This window comes from Thalassophryne amazonica, chromosome 1 (assembly GCF_902500255.1).
Source record: "Thalassophryne amazonica chromosome 1, fThaAma1.1, whole genome shotgun sequence".
Taxonomy (NCBI): domain Eukaryota; kingdom Metazoa; phylum Chordata; class Actinopteri; order Batrachoidiformes; family Batrachoididae; genus Thalassophryne; species Thalassophryne amazonica.
In genome coordinates, this window is record NC_047103.1 from 148,871,810 (window position 1) to 148,887,972 (window position 16,163).

The window sequence follows — 16,163 nt, forward strand, 5'->3', positions numbered from 1 at the left end:
TGCCTGAATTGAACCCATGCAGACACAGAGAATAGATGCAAAGTCCACACAAAAAGGATGTCGGTGGAATCGAATCCCTGAATGTTTTCCTTTGAGTCAAGAGTGCTAACCACTGAGCCACTGTGCTGTATACAGTGTATTATTTATCTGCTGTTTGGAAAGTGCTGAGCAATAAAACCACTAAATATATTACATATGTCACTTTTGAGCCCCTAAAGACTGAAGAGGGAACATATTACATATCAGTCATGTGACTGAGGTTTCGGCGCAGTGGTGCAGACTGAGATTTGTTAACCCTCAAAGGACCTGTGAATCCTCTGGTGATGCATTTGACCTAGAAATATTGTCTGTCAGCAAAAATGGTAACAAGTAATGCTGAGTCTAACGGCTCTGTTTAACACAAATGCAGATTAAATTCCACTGTTGAAATAAGATAATAAGCAGGTTTGGTTTCACAGCAGAAATGTTATCATTTTGTGAATATCAGTTCCAATAGTTTTGTTATAATTTCTGAGTTATAAATTTGGTGGTACGAAAAGTATCTCTATCAAAAAAAAAAAAAAAAAATCCAAGAGGTAATTGAAGTTTGATACTTCAGCAATTGAAAAGTCATTAACAGTGTGTGTGTGTGTGTGTGTGTGTGTGTGTGTGTGTGTGTGTATAATGAAATGCTCATGCTGCAGAACATTTCATCTTTAGGTGTGTCACATTTCAGCCACCTAAAGTCCTGCTTCCTTTCAGGCTGACATTTTCAGTCTTTCACAGTGTGCCTTTTGTGTTTCTGGTTCAAGCCCCATTCTTGAATACCTCTTAGTAGCTACATAGCAGTAGTTACTTACTATTTAGCGATGAGTACAGTACTTGTAATATTAATGTTACTGTATTGTTTGCTGCTTTTGTAGCATTTTTAACTTCTTCTTTTGTTTCATAAAGGACTGATCACCAAACAGTCTCCGCCACTACTTTCTTTTTAACATGCATTGTGCAGCACATTGTGATGGAGCGCACATTTCGGTTTTAATTGTTCTGACAAGTACAAAGTGCATTAATGGAGCACAGCCACTGTGCACGGGCATTGTGATGAGGTGCACATAAAGATGCAAAGAAGCTGCAGATGTGAGTCCGGGGGGGGGGGGGCTAACCCAAACACAAGTCAGTCTGAATCCACAGGCAGTTGTAGCAGGTGGGCTGGTGGACAACAACCCCCTGGTATAAGCCATTTAGGTACAGGTATGGCTGTGCTGTAAAGAATGTACTGGAATTAAATTCATTATGGATCATTACAAATGCTTTTATTTGCACAGTGAGAAAAGAAGAAATCCAGCATAGAAAAAAAACCAGATGCCTCAAGATTCATTCTTTAATAACTGAATTGCAGCCTTTGGAAGCAACTCCTGAGGTGCCTAAAGATTCCCACCTCCATAGTTTATGCAGCATAAATAGCAATGTTTTAAATTTGCATTACGGTCAACAAGCAACAGTGGCTTTAGTGGCCATCAGGTTCCAGCCATAAAGGGGGAAAATGTTTCAGTACAGTGTTATCTGCTCATAGTAAAAATGGGGCATTTGTTAGAGTCCACACACAGGTAAAGTTGTACACTCATGGAACACACAAACGTACGTACACACAAATTCTGTATTTGTGATTGTCTCTGGAGCTGACGGGGGCCCGATCATACACACCATCTGCTCCACCAATTCCAATCCTCCACTGATACTGTTGACATTTCCAACTGAGCGCCTACTGAAGCTTTCTCAACACCCACATGCACGCAGATGCACTTCCATATACTGAAGATGAGCTTGATTATCGCTTTAACATAAACCATATTTAAGCAAAGCAATAAAAGAAACATATTACACATTTGTTTGCTTTTGTAGAAATGTTTATATAGCTTATTGAAATTCCAAGGATAATGCAGGATGTCAAACTGGAATCCTTTTTTCCCCCATTTTTTTCTTTTTGTAGGTAATATGTACATATTCAAATCTCAGAACTGTTTACCTAAAATAAGTCTGAGTTGCCACTTTTAGAAACGTTAATTTCCACATCCTAAAAATCTTGCCTAATTTCTCATCTAAAAAATGCCGACAATAACTTTTACAGTACGTTACTGCAAGTCGGCATCCATGATGCCCTTGAGCGTATGACCTAAGACTGACTGTCGGGCCACATTTTGTCAAAATAATTTTTCCTTTTTTGCATATATCCCTAGAGGTAAAAAGACTGTACATGAGTGTGAATCATCCCAGAACTCTTTAAACCTGCTGGAAACAGTTTCTATCCAAAATACTTTCCCTTCTCTCATGATCAGCATGTCTAATTTTTCTATTGATTACTTTCTACCAATTTCTGCACAGTATGTACCTCAGAGCTGTGTCCTTGTATATGCACAGTCTTTGAAGAAAGGTGTTTTTTTTTTTTTTTTTTTTTAATCCCAAGTTTTAATATTTGTTCTAGCAATTTAATAAGTGGTCTGTGACTCTGAGCCAATGAGAGGTAGAATTGAGATGAGATCCAGGACACACATCACTGACTGTTCATCCACAAATCTATCTTATTCTAATGAAAAGGGTGTGAAATTAGTGGTTGATCCTCAAAAAAAGTCAGCAGTTAATGATGAAATGAATTTGATTGCTTCTTATTGAAATTTTTTCTTTTCACTCAGTGGATGAAGGAGATGTGGCGCTCAGACTCCTGCTATGCCAGCTATGGGGTGGATGGATCCACATGTTCTTTTTTTATCTATCTCAGTGAGGTGAGCTCTTTCATTGTGTTTTATAATAAGCACATTTATTTATATGGTGTTTTCCAATTGTATATACAGTGTGCTTCCCAAAATAAAATAGAATACGTTTATTTACATTAATTATTAAGATCCTGTTATCTTACAATTTGTACATGTTCAATAAAGACCCTTTATCAGTCAGTCGATTATAAACCATATTTATGTTTGAGCTTTAAACAAGAGCGGAAGGTAGCTTTGAATTGGCAGATGTTAACGTGCACACTAAGATGAAATGTCTTCTAAATCACTTCTGAGGTGTTATCAGGTTACAGAAACAATGATTGTAGTCTTAGAAGTGTTTATTTCTCGTTTTACATAATATATGATAATAAAGGTTACATTTAAACACAAAGTTGTTAGCAGCTAGGTAGACCAGGAAGTGATGTCACCATGCTAACATCCGCTAGATGTCCTGTAAATCACTCCACAGGTTTTATTAGGTTACATAAACAGCGTTTCCAGTTTTAGAACAGTTTATTTCTCGCTAGCTTTTTACATAATATTTGATAAAGGTGTTATTTTTAGCCAAAACCGAAGCGACATTAGCAGCTAGAGACACCAGGATGAGCTTTTGACTTTTCCCATTACTGAATAGCCTGTGAATCGAGGAATGAAAAGGAACAAAACAAAACCGAAGCTAACGTTGATCTCCATGCTTTAAGCAAAACACACCTGGAGCCACTGCTGGAGCATCCTGCTCTGCGTTCCAGGACTCGGCGCTGTGACAATGCTCTGTAGTGCCTGAGCCCTGGAGAACCTGCAAAGAGAAGCTCAGCATTCCCCTCACACCAGGCAGAGACGGACAGCAGCCGGCCGCCAGTTGAATAGTCACTCCCTACATAGAGCGGACCGTGTAGTAAAAAAAAAAAAATAGGCAAACAACCTGCTTTGCTTTAAATGCACAGCAAGCTATTTCAGATGATCAGCGTGGACTGTCTTTCTCTTAAAAGGCTTTATGTATGTCATGTTGAAAAGCAGTAGCTTTTGGCGCTAAATGGATTAGTATTTACGCGCATGCTCTAGTCGTTTTCTGTTTTTTTTTTTTTTTTTTTTTTTCTTTTTCTGGGGACGTTACAGCACCACACACAAGCCTGGCATATGTACTACAACATTAAGTAGAGCTTCGAGGCACAGAATTTGCTTTGAACATTTTTTGTAATCGTATTATTCGAGTTACTCAGCTAAGTAATTTTGAGCTGCTTTTGTTTGTTTTTACTAGTATTAGGTAGTGCAGTGATTCTCAACCGGGGTGCCGTGATCGATCGTCAGGGGTGCCGTGGGTATTTTTCATATTCGCGATTATTTTTCATATTCGCGATTACCGTGAATTATTTATTTTATCCATAAAGCATAAAACGACTCAGAATCTGATGTCAAACATGCTGCAGCCTCGCTCTCGTCTTAAGGCGGGACAATAACAAGGAAGCTGACAGCTGATTAAAACAGTGCCGTCTCCTTCAAAAGCTGTCTGTTTGTGTCGCGTATAAAACGACGTCACTGCAGTTTGCTCTGCTGACCCCGCCCACATTGAAGAGGTACCATTTGCAGTGGAAAAGCTCGCGCTTGGAACCAGACCGAGTAGAGCCGAGTAGTGCTGGAGCTTTGTAGTGGAAAAGTGGCTTAAAATGCGGAGCTGTCGGTGTGTGTGTCTGTGCCTGTGTGCGCGCGCGTGGAGTTAACAGGCTGCAGACTGCGAGGGAGGGGGTGGGTGAGGGAGGGGGTGGGTGAGGGAGATTCCTGAATGCAGGCGCGACACGTTCAGTGCGCAGCGAGCGCGGAGCAGAGAGAGGATTTTAACCCGAGTGAACGTTAACAAAACGGAAACGTGAAGCTGCCTTTACTTCTCTCTGAACTTTCTCTAAAGGTGTGATTCTGCCGTTACCGTCCTGTTCACACCATGTGCGCGTCGTATGCTGAATTTATGAGATCATGAGATGAAATAAACGGTCAAATATCTTTAAAAACATTTAAAAAATGAGAATATATGAATGAACTGAGCCACAAAAAAAAAAAAAATGTTCAGACGCAGAGATCACAAAAAGCAGGTGAGAACTCTGAACTTTAACAGCTGTTATTTTCCAAAGGTATTTATTTGTTCAATCTTGAGCTTAATGCAGTGTTTAAGCACAAAACGTGACTGATGAGGAGAAACAATTTCAGAAATGCAACAGAAACAACCATAAATCAGAAAAAGTTGATAAAAACATAATAAAAATGTTGCAACATTCCCAGTTTCTCCACTCACAAAAGCCAAACGTTCTTCCAGAGTTGTGTAATTATACTACAATAATAGAATATAAAGGGGAAAAAAAGAAAAAAAAAATAGACAATATACTCGTCAATCACAATTATTTGTCTGACAATTAATCGTCTCCAGAAATTCGTAATCGTGACAGCCCTACTTGAGATCAGAGCGCAAAATGCTTGAGGATTTTCGAAATGCGGTGTTTTCTGTATCGATTTTCTATTGCGATAGAGTTTTGCGCAAAACCAGAGGTAATAGCATTATAATATTATTTTGGTTGGTGGTGTGCCGCAGGATTTTGTAAATATAAAAAGGGTGCCGCGACTCAAAAAAAAGGTTGAAAATCACTGAGGTAGTGTACCTTTTACAAACGGCAAGCAATTTAAACATATGGTGGTCCAAAAAACCTGGTATGATTCAAAACTGGTTCCAAGACTTTTACATTTTTTTTTTTTAGGTTGTATTTTCTGAAAAGCTTATAGGTTAATGACCTTTTACTTAAGCAATTACATTTCATGTTAAGTTGACTGTATATTAGAAATTGTGTGCAGAATTATGCAAATATACATTCAGATTTTGCATTTTTTGCAGTGTAACTTAAGTGGGTAAATCAGTCCACAGGACTGGTGCAGAGTGAAGACTAGTATGATTATCAGATTCATAATTATTTGCGCCTACCTTCATGTAATGATGATCACAATCAACAATACTCAGCAGTCACTTCACACATGCACAAACTGCAGCAGAACAGTAAAGAGCAGCCTTTGAATAACTGGAGCAAACTCTGCCTTCAGTATGCAATTTTGCTTTTGTGAAGGCGATTTTGTCACCTGTATTTTTGGTAATAAACAGAGCAGTTGCTTAAATCCCAGCACTTTAAGAGTGTGTGCATAGAACTGTTTTAATTGCAGATATGTGAGTTGAGGCTGTATTTGAAGCTATGTAAAGGAACATGCCAAGTAAAAATATCAGAGTTGCCCTGACATGACATGATTTGGCTGTTGCCCTGGCAACAGTCAAATCACGTGAGTTGTGCTGTCTTTATACTGTGTGCATATTTTGTAATCTGAATAGTTTAGTGCCGTAATGGATGGAGAAGTAAACAGGCAGCTGTTGCTTTGTTGTTGGTTTTTTTTTGGTGAGAACATGACTGCACAGGCAGCTCATCGTGAGGGAAGATTTATTCTCAGAACCCTCTCACAACATTATTGTAACCTGAGCAAAACAAGTGCTAAAAATAAGAGCAAGAACATTATTTTTATTGAGGGCCAGTTGAGAGTGAGTTGAAGAGGGGCAGTGTGGGAGAAAGAGGAGCCGATGCCTCGATGTGGAGAGAAGTGGTTTGAGGTGCTTGTTGAAGACTTAAGGTGGAAGCCTGCAGGGGAAGATGTGAAATGATTGCAGCCCTGCATCAGTGTCTATATAACCTTGACAACAAACAAAAAGTTGCTGGAGCAGCATAGATGAATCTCATGCAACATTGATGAGCACTAACATATATATAGAAGCCCCTCTTTCTTTACGGGACACCGATACTTTAACTTTTGCATGATTTATATTTTGCAGAATAAACACTGCACAGACATCTTAAAGGATATTAAGTGCTGTTTACATTTAACAGCTGAGATTAAGAGCTCATACTTTATTACTGAGGGAATATGTTTACATTAGGAATGGACAATATGAGGAAAACCTGCGATGTGCCATTTCACTGTTCAGTGTTGCGATGACTGTCTTGCAATAAATAAACAAACATGGACGAACCAGCATAATTTCTGGCTCTTCCATTTCTCATAATGTACCACAGTTTGACCAGAAACACAAATATTCTACAAATCTAACCTCACATCATAATGTGTGCAAATAAAATTATTTATCTTATGAATTGCATCTGAGGCAGTCTTTTCCAGTGTGTTTATTGCAGCATTAATCGCAGTGTATTCAGTCTAATTCATTTTTTGAGTGTGAATGATCACTGTGGGAAATGTGTCATAGCATGGGAAAAGATTTAATGTTTTTGTTCAGGTTTTTTCACTGTTAAAAAATAAACGCAAAGGACAACTGTTAATCAAATGCTTTCAACCATTTTTCATCATTTGCACTAAAAATCGAGATTAATATTGTCTAATGACAGTAGCTTTTTTTTTACACTTCAACAAAATGACAATGGTTCCAGCAAACACCCATATCATGAGGCAACAGTTGTAATTTATTTTTTCACAGGTTTTCATAAATCATCGCCTTTGTTGTCCTGTTCAACACTGAGAGCCCTTTCTTGATCTCCAGGGCATGGTCTATCGTGCGTAGCACAAATGCATTTCAGCTGTGTCCACCTCCACTCTATTTACAGGATCTGAACTCAAAACAGGCCACAAAAGTGTTGACTGTTTATATACTGGACAAACCCTCCATGACTTCACCCAGAGGCTTTCTGAAAAGCTGGATGGAAGTTCAAATGGGGCATTTCCAAATGTCATTGTTTTGGCAATGGCTGACTCCGCCTAACTCCCAGCCAAACCATAAGTGGGTAAAGATGCTTAGACTTTTCACCTGAGCAAGCAAAAGCTAACAGGCTAATCTTGCTTCAGGTGTTTTCTTAATGCATTTTTGTGGCCTGGCCAGTGGTTTGGGTGCAGACATTAAAAATTATGACCAGGCAATAGCTTCAGTAACAATGGAGGTAATATCACCAAATACTGGGTACCTGCTAATTAGTGCTAAAGGTGCTAACATACAAATCAAATAATGCTAAAATTTCACTTATTGGAAATAGTGGAACACAGGCATCTTAGATGTCCATCAGTGCAATTAACTGCAGAGTAAGTAATATGATCTCAGGTATGTGTAATAAAATGCTCACACTGTTATGCTGCCCATATCCACCGTTATGGGTGGCTGCTGATCCTGTTGGAACACACTAGCTGTCACTCAAAGTGATCATGCCCCTAATTATTCATAACATTATGGTTAGCTTTAAGTAATGAGTTGGGTAAAAATAGGGATAGGTATTGGAACCGGTTCTTTTCGGTATTGTTAAGAAATGATTCGATCCACCGACATAAATATTGTTTTTGCTTAACGATTCCCTTATCAGTCCTTCAGAGTGGCTGTTGTTTTTTAGGGTGTTTGTCAGGAAAATTATAATTTCTCTACATTGATTACAGACCCTGCAGCGGGTCTGTAATCAACTGTTTCTGCAATGTGGCTTTGCTTTGAAACTTGAATGAAGCAGTGCTTTGACCTGCTGCTTTGTTGGTTCTTTGTTTTATTTTGCTTTATCTTAATTTTTCCCTGCTAAAACCCCAAAGAGCATATGTCTGAGTAATATTTACCTTTTTTTATGCTGGTCTTCTGAAACAGTTGATAGATGTATTTTATGACTTCAAAATGGGACCAATGCTAGTGCGTTAGCGTGTCTATGGCATTTTCAATGTTAAAGTTGGCATTAAGCTGTTCGCATCTCAGCACGTTTGTGTGCATTTGTTTTCTGTATAATAATTAATGGCTCAGTGTTTGTTGCCGTGAGTCAAACATATTACAGATTGTAATATTTTTTAAATTTATTTTTATTTATATATTAATAGTAATAATGGCAACAACAACAGTAATAATAACTAATAATGCTACAATACATTAAATGAATGAATGAAAGTTTAACGTGTCATGCAGCCACAGGTCGCCCAGCCCACATGGGCTTATAAGACACCATAACAAGAGTATTACATACACTACATAGAATAATTTAATCTCATTACAAAACATAGATATTTAATCTTACAGTCATCTAAAAAGGAACAACATTACATATTTTCACAATATAGAATCTCTTTCTCTTATACATAAATGGAATATTTACATCTTTTCCACGCCTGCTGTAAAAATGACACAATTTCAGACACACCCTCTGTAAATAATCATTTAAGTTTAATTTCATCTTTTTCCCAGATGATATCCGGTCTTATTGTACATTTTAACAAAGAGCGTGGCGCAGGTTATCATGGAATGGGCAATAAAATATAAAGTGAGCCTTATTCTCAACATTCTCTCGTACAATTTTAACCTGATAAAACAAAATACAACAGAAAAGATAAAACCAACTAACAATGAACATAAATAAATATAGAAATAAATAATGGTTTCCTGTGAACACCTGGTGATTCTTGCACCTCCAGTTCATCCCTGTTTTATTTAAATTTAATGACAAACCATATTTTCAATCTGTTAATTTCTTCAATGATTTCATCCAGAACTATCTGCCAAACTAGAAAACTGCTGCATCCTAGTAAGAGCAGAATACTACTGGAATGAATTTGAATAAGGAAAGCTGTGTTTTTTTTGTTTTATGTTCTCACCAAATGGATGCTGCACTCACTGCAGTTTATTGTCTGGAATAGTCCCAGATTGCATTTCAGAGCTTCTAGAATTCAAAAGTCTTCGTGCGGGTCATGTTTGGGGGGGTAATTTTGGGTTTCAGCGTTTGCTTCACCACTTTGATCTCTGAATCTCTGTCAGTCGTGAGTCATTTTTGTGTGGATTAAAGTTACCAACTGGGACTCCTGTCTTGTTGTGAGAAAGAAATGAGAATTGTCCTCCGTTCTGTTCACACAGCTCCAAACGCTGCGCGGCTCTCTGCCGAGTCAAGTTAGAATGAGAGTCCAGTTGGAATTAATGGCCCAGTCACACAGCACACAATGATTCCTGAACGAAGGGAAAAAGTAAAAAAAAAAAGTCACAATTCGTTGAGAAAAGGTGGACGAAAGAGCTTTATCACCGAATAGTCTGCGAAGCAAGAGCGCAAAGGGACGAAAGAGGAAATTAACAAAACCAAAGCTAACTATCTCGAGGCTTTAAAAGAAATGCACCTGGAGCCACAGCTGGAGCAGTGTGTGTCTGCATCTCTGAGTTCCAGGACTCTGCACTGGGACAGAGCTCATAGCGCCTTGAGTCCTGGAGAAACTGCAAACAGAAGCTATGGAGATCTGAGTGCACGTCGGTGGACCACCTGCTCTGGTTCCTCGTCCAGAACAAAAGAGGGATCATCTCCTTTATCATCAGAATCCACACTGTCTGACAACACGCTGGGCGCTACATCTTGCTCCAATTTATTAAAAAAAAAAAAAAAAAAAAAAAAAAAAAAGCTGTGGTCACTGCTGTATCACTGTATTATAGCTTATAGGTATAGATAGATTTAATAAGTGTAAAGGTGATTGAATATATCAGAGCAGTAAATTGATCAGTCCGTGTGAACGTGCATTGACTCACGTGCGGTTATTCCACCAGCTGCAGCTGATCCACGACGTGAATTCTGCCTTCCAGAACAGCTCTTTATCATCATGTGAATCATCTACCTGTTGCCACATGTACATAAGGGCTGGATTGTCATTCCTACACTCATATTGTTATATATAATAAGCGCATGCAGGAGTTGCTGCTCTCGCTACCGCTGCGTTCGAGTACCATCAGAAAATACACAACTTTTTTGTTTCAAATTCAGCAGTTGCTTGTGGCAAAATAATTAATTGTATCCACACAAAAGATTAATTCTTGCCTATATAAGGTGCCTGAGTCCATTGAAGCTCAATCCCCACCCAGATAAAAAAATCCAAGCAAACAAGCTGAGTTTGCCCTGTAATTTCTGATGGTACCTGAACGCAGCAGCAGCCTCAGCGCTCACAAACTGGCTTCTGCACTGTGTGAAAACATTCACCAGCTTGAACAAAGTCAAACTAAACAATAATGTTAGAAAAACTAAAACAATTGAAAAAACATCAAGAAACGACAGCAAAACGAAACACTGACCAATTGAGGTTTTCGTTGCCCTTTGTTCAAATTTTTCAACAGTTTAAAAATCCTGACGAAGCACTAGCTGCAGGGACGAAGCACCAGCTGCAGGAACGAAGCTGCGCAAAGGTTAAATGATGCCAACGAATGTCCACATTTCTTGTTTCGTCAGGGCATGCGTTGCCCTTCGTTAAGTGCCGTGTGACTGGGCCATAATAACTTTAAAGCAAAACACCATTTAAAATCGCCTCTTTCCAAACATTGCAATACAAGCAAACTGCAATCGATTTTTTTGTTTTTCCTCCCAAAATGAGACGCCCTGCGCTGACGTGCAGAAGCTGGCTGAGCTCAGCCAAAATGTCTGAAAGGAAATGCTTTTAACAAAAACTACAGATTTATTTATTTTTGTGTCCAGAGATCAAGGATCCAGTGACCAATTTAAAATGCTGTTGACTTAGAAAACCTGTAAAGCCTACTTTTAGTACACAGAGAATTCACAAGAGTTATCAATAAGGGAATCGATAAGGAATCGGATCGATAAAATCTTATCAATACCCATCCCTAGATAAAAATCATCCCCAGTACATTCATCACGAATGGGGACACTACTGAGATTTACTTTTCTGTACCAGGCTGTAAACGTGTTTGTCTGCTGTAAAGGTGGCAGTTTTAACATGGGCTTATATGGGGAGTGGCACACTTTTGAAACCAGCTTCATGTGGACATTCAAGGCACTGCAGAACTTGGTGCTTGCACTTTGGCTTCAATTTTCAGCACTTGGAGGTTGTCCTGGCAAAAATGGGTTATATGTAGACATTTATATAGCCATGGGTAGATATTTGGGGCCCTGACACAAAATAACTTCCTTTTAAGATACAAATACACCAGCAGCTGACTGATTGCAGTTCCAATGTCTGACTCAAGAGAATGGTTTTCTGGTGAGGAAACAATTCTGTGTGCAAAGTGTACAAACGGACTATATACGGGAGGAGCCATCATCCGCCGCAGCTGCCTGAGGTGAAGCATTTGAGCTTTTATTCTACAGTACCTCCTTCTCCTCTTCTGACCACCTAGTGCAGACAGCCTCCCATTCCTGCTTCACCTTAATACTATGACACCTCAGTGTTGGTGCTGTCCACCTACCAGCCCAGTCTAAAAATATTGCACAATCCAGAGTAATCAGTTTCTATTTTTTCCATTAGTTTTTTTTTTCTAATTCAGCTTTTTTTGTAATGTTATGCACCAATATGCATTTCTGTGTGCACAAATCATGTATGTTCATCATGAACCTGCCTGTGAGTTGGAGTATTCCACCTTGTAAATAGCATGAAAAACTTCATTTATTTTTTTTTACCAGGATTTTGCTGTTCTATACCAGTCGCTTTCTGCTGCCACACAATATTAATAAACCAATACTGCTCCTGACCACACCTGATATTTAGACCAGCCTGCACATGGGAGTACATATGGCTGCGATTATACTTTCTGCCTGCACAGTGTTGGCTCTGAGTGTGAAGATGATGCACTGCACACTGTTTTGCACTTTGTGGAAGTAAGGATGGCCCAATCCTATCCATTATATGTATCTGGTTCCAGATTGATGTTACTCATTTATCTGAGGGACAGAACTAATCCATTTATCATTCCAAGCCCTTGCCCATTGTCGCATGAATAATGTGATGATATGCAAAAAATAAAAACCTTAAATATAGAACAATGCTAAAATACCCATGACCATATGAGCATGTAACTTTTAACGGCGTCTGCAGGAGGGCGTGCATGTGCGCATACATGAACTCTTGAAAAGACCGGAAGTTACCTTTGACTGCGTATGATGCACTGTTGCATGTTAACGTCCGTGAGATGTCTTGTAAATCACTCCAGAGATGTTATCAGGCTACAAAAACAATGGCGGGGAGTTGTCGGCCATGAGCATAACAATAGGAAACAGAATGTGACCTTTTGATGTCTTAAAATAGGTCAGGTTTAGCTATTTTTTAACTTTCCAAGGTCTGCGTCCCAAGAATGTTCCCTGTGAATTTGAAGACCCTGGAAGTAATAGGACTACACTTGTCCTGAGCACAGACAGACAGACAGACACAAGGCCTTCGCAATACCCAATGGCCATATTTTTTGTCTTTGGGTAAAAATTCTAGTAGTGAAAGTAAGTCCCTTCAACTGCTCCCTTGTTTTCACTCAGGGTCGCCACAGCAAATCCGAAGCCGATCTGCATGTTGAATTAGCAGATTTTATGCCGGATGCAACTCCACATTACATGGAGAAATGTGGCAGCGGTGGGGTTTGAACCAGGAACCTTCTGCACTGAAGGCAAGTGCACTAACCACTTGGCCCCCATATGTATTACTTGCAAAAACTGATTTTTGTCATTTTTTGATGAGCAGAAAGTGACGTTCGCACTGCACTCAAGGTTCCATTTTTACCCAAGGCCAAAGATTAGACTTCCCTTCAAAGATTCAACGTAAGTGAATTTTCTACTGTCAACGGCCAAACCTTTCCACAGTATAGCAGCACAGTAGGCAAAGGCTCTAAAGCCTGCTGACTTCTCCTTATCCTGGGAACACGGAGCAAGCCCCGCATTCTGTGATCGCAGGGCACAAAAAGGCGTATTAAGCTTTAAAGTGTAAGTCATTCTGTGGCAGATTGAGGAAATGTAATGGCTAAGAAATTTTCATATCCGTTCATGTCCAATTTTGTCCATACAACTGATTTTCTCATTTGTTAAATGCATTCCTTGTCAGATGATGTCCAGCGAGTCCTTCAGAAAGTTTTGTGCATTCGCAAAACTTTGAGCAGACATCAGACTGAGAGTGTCCTCAGTGGTTGCACGATTGTTTACAGTTTTGTCCGATATTTGTTTCTTAGATTGCCAGTGGATGTCCAGTAGATGCTAGTTTTACCCGTGCATTATCTGTTCGTCTTCCGTTTGTGTCGAAGAACTGTGCACCCGCATTCAGTGGTAGTTCGCGCATTCCATCAGAGACCCAGATCCACTGGAGACTGGTGGATTAGGCAGTTTTTACCAGTTGTGTATCTGAATTGGATCACAACTGAAAAAAATGTAGTTTGGCCCATCAGTAGGTGGGAGATAAGTTCCTGAATCTTAAGTGAGTCCACTTGCTTTCTCCATTTCCTTCTTGAAGAAAGTCCAATTTTTGTTTATTGGCTGTCTTTTGAATACAACCTTTTTAAATTATTACCAGATACTTTCTTTTATGTGCAAAAAACATTTATACTATGAGGCTAATAGTATCACAATGCTGTCTGAAGTCACTTCACAGAGGTAAGGTTAACAGTGGTAAGGAAAACTTCATCTGGTGTTTCTGAGAAGAACCAAGCAGACTACACTGCTTGGGCAAATGTAACAGTTACAAGACATTTAAAAAAAGATGGGGGGACAACAGAAGAAACAGAAAAGCAACAAAAACAGAGGTTGTTATTGAGATAAGAACTGTCCATCTTGGTGTTTAGTCTCTGCTTCCATGTCTTGAATAGGTAGGGCATCCTGAAGTCAGTCGGGCACCCATTAAAGTGCTCGTCAGTGCCTTGGAGAGAGAAACAGAGCAGAGTCAGTTGGCTAGAAATAACTGCACCTAAAAGGCATTCATTTCCCAAACAGTAAATCAATGGGAGCAAAGAGATTACTAAAGTGGTCACTGGCAGCTAGCCCTATGCTTAACTAACAGACCCAGAATTTAGATGTAATGAGGGTGAGACCTGTTCCGTTGCTAATAATATGAATTAAAAGGAGAAGAAACATAGTTCTATACTACACCGGTATGCTAGCCATACGAGAGGGAGAATAGATGCATTTTTAGTGTGGACTTCAATTGTCTATATTGAATCTGACTATCTCTGCAGGGAGATCATTCCACAAGAGAGGCATACAATAAGAAGGCTCTGTGGCCTGCCGACTTTTTAACCTTAGGGGCACAAATTAGTCCTGCGTCCTGAAAATGCAGAGCACGGACTGGTGCGTATGGTGTAATTAGGTCAGCAAGGTAGGGAGGTACTAGTCCATGAATCATTTTTCAAGTTTGTAGCAAAACCTTGAAATCGAACCTCACAGAGACAGAAAGCCAATGAAGGGAGGCCAGAATCGGTCTAAGGGCCCTGTCACACCTTGACGATTTAGCCAGCATATGTGGACTGCCTGGTTTCTACTGAGCAGTCCACGTTGGTACTGCGCAGTATGGTGCTGGTCGGAAGGGTTAAGGCAGAAACCTTTTGTTTGGCAGGCAGAACACACAAATATTGATGAGCACGTCATTGAGCATGCATACACTGTCGTTTTATTTTTGTCTTGGTGGATTGTGGGATTTAGTTTCATCTCTTGCAGAATGCTTAAGAATCGACTGGTGGCTGTGATAGACACTGACGTGAATGAATGAGGCGCTGTGACTCTTTCAACTTTTACAATAAATTGTCTTGTTGTAGCACAAAGCACCGGCATTCTCTGGTTCAGGCTAAGAAGCACACAAAACACCAAGGTTTTGTTTCAGCCACGACAAGGAACTGTTTTCACATGTCATTTTCCAAAATCAGGGTGCTTTGTTGGTGAGTTTTTGCCAGGCTGTGATGATGAATCTGGCTGAAATGAACAGATAAGATCAAGACTTTATATTTACTCGGTGTGTGAATTGTTTTAATATTTGTGCGAACAGTCTGAACTGTTCGCAGATGAACAAGGGAGAGCATCAATGAGCGCATTTCGACTTATGAGTAAGAAATGTGTCAACAATCGCATAACATATGGTCCGCATATGCGAGACGTATCAGCCATATGCTGGCATATGTCGAAAAATGCCCAAAAAGTTTCGATATACACGCCGTATTAAGACGTATATCAGTGTGCTTCAATCTACTCTTAACTTATACAAAACTTACCCATAATGTATTAGACATATATGCCAGCGTTTTAATACAATGGCTAAATTAAGGTGTGACAAGGGTGTAATGTGGTGAAATTTTCTGCTTCTTGTCAAAATTGTGGCAGCAGCATTTTGAGGAAATTGTTGGAGACTCCTCATGCTGCACTGTGGTAAGCCAGCTTCTTTTTGGGGGGGGGGTGGGGGGTGTTATATTCAGTACGGATGGCAGTTCGGGAAAGGTCAGTACTTTGACATGAATATTGTATATGTGCTGAAAGCATTGCAGACAGCAAAAAAGCGACGTAGAAAGGGTTCTGTATAGAAATGGAAGGGAGATGTGCAAAGCAAAATCCATTAGAAACAGAGAAATCTCTATCTCTCTCTCACACTGTCTGTCTCTCTCTCATTTACTGAAAGGACACCATTGCCAGCATACTAGCCAAAGCGCAGGAAACCAGC

The 16,163-nt window shown here is 39.6% G+C and overlaps 1 protein-coding gene across 1 annotated transcript in view; it reads left to right on the forward strand.

Annotated features, from left to right (window-relative positions):
• Positions 1-16,163, forward strand: part of mgat5 (alpha-1,6-mannosylglycoprotein 6-beta-N-acetylglucosaminyltransferase) — a 160,469-nt gene that overhangs the window by 60,845 nt on the left and 83,461 nt on the right. Inside the window, exon 4 of the mRNA XM_034175756.1 lies at positions 2,670-2,759. Within this exon, the coding sequence (XP_034031647.1) occupies positions 2,670-2,759 (90 nt within the window). The remainder of the gene's footprint in view (positions 1-2,669; positions 2,760-16,163) is intronic.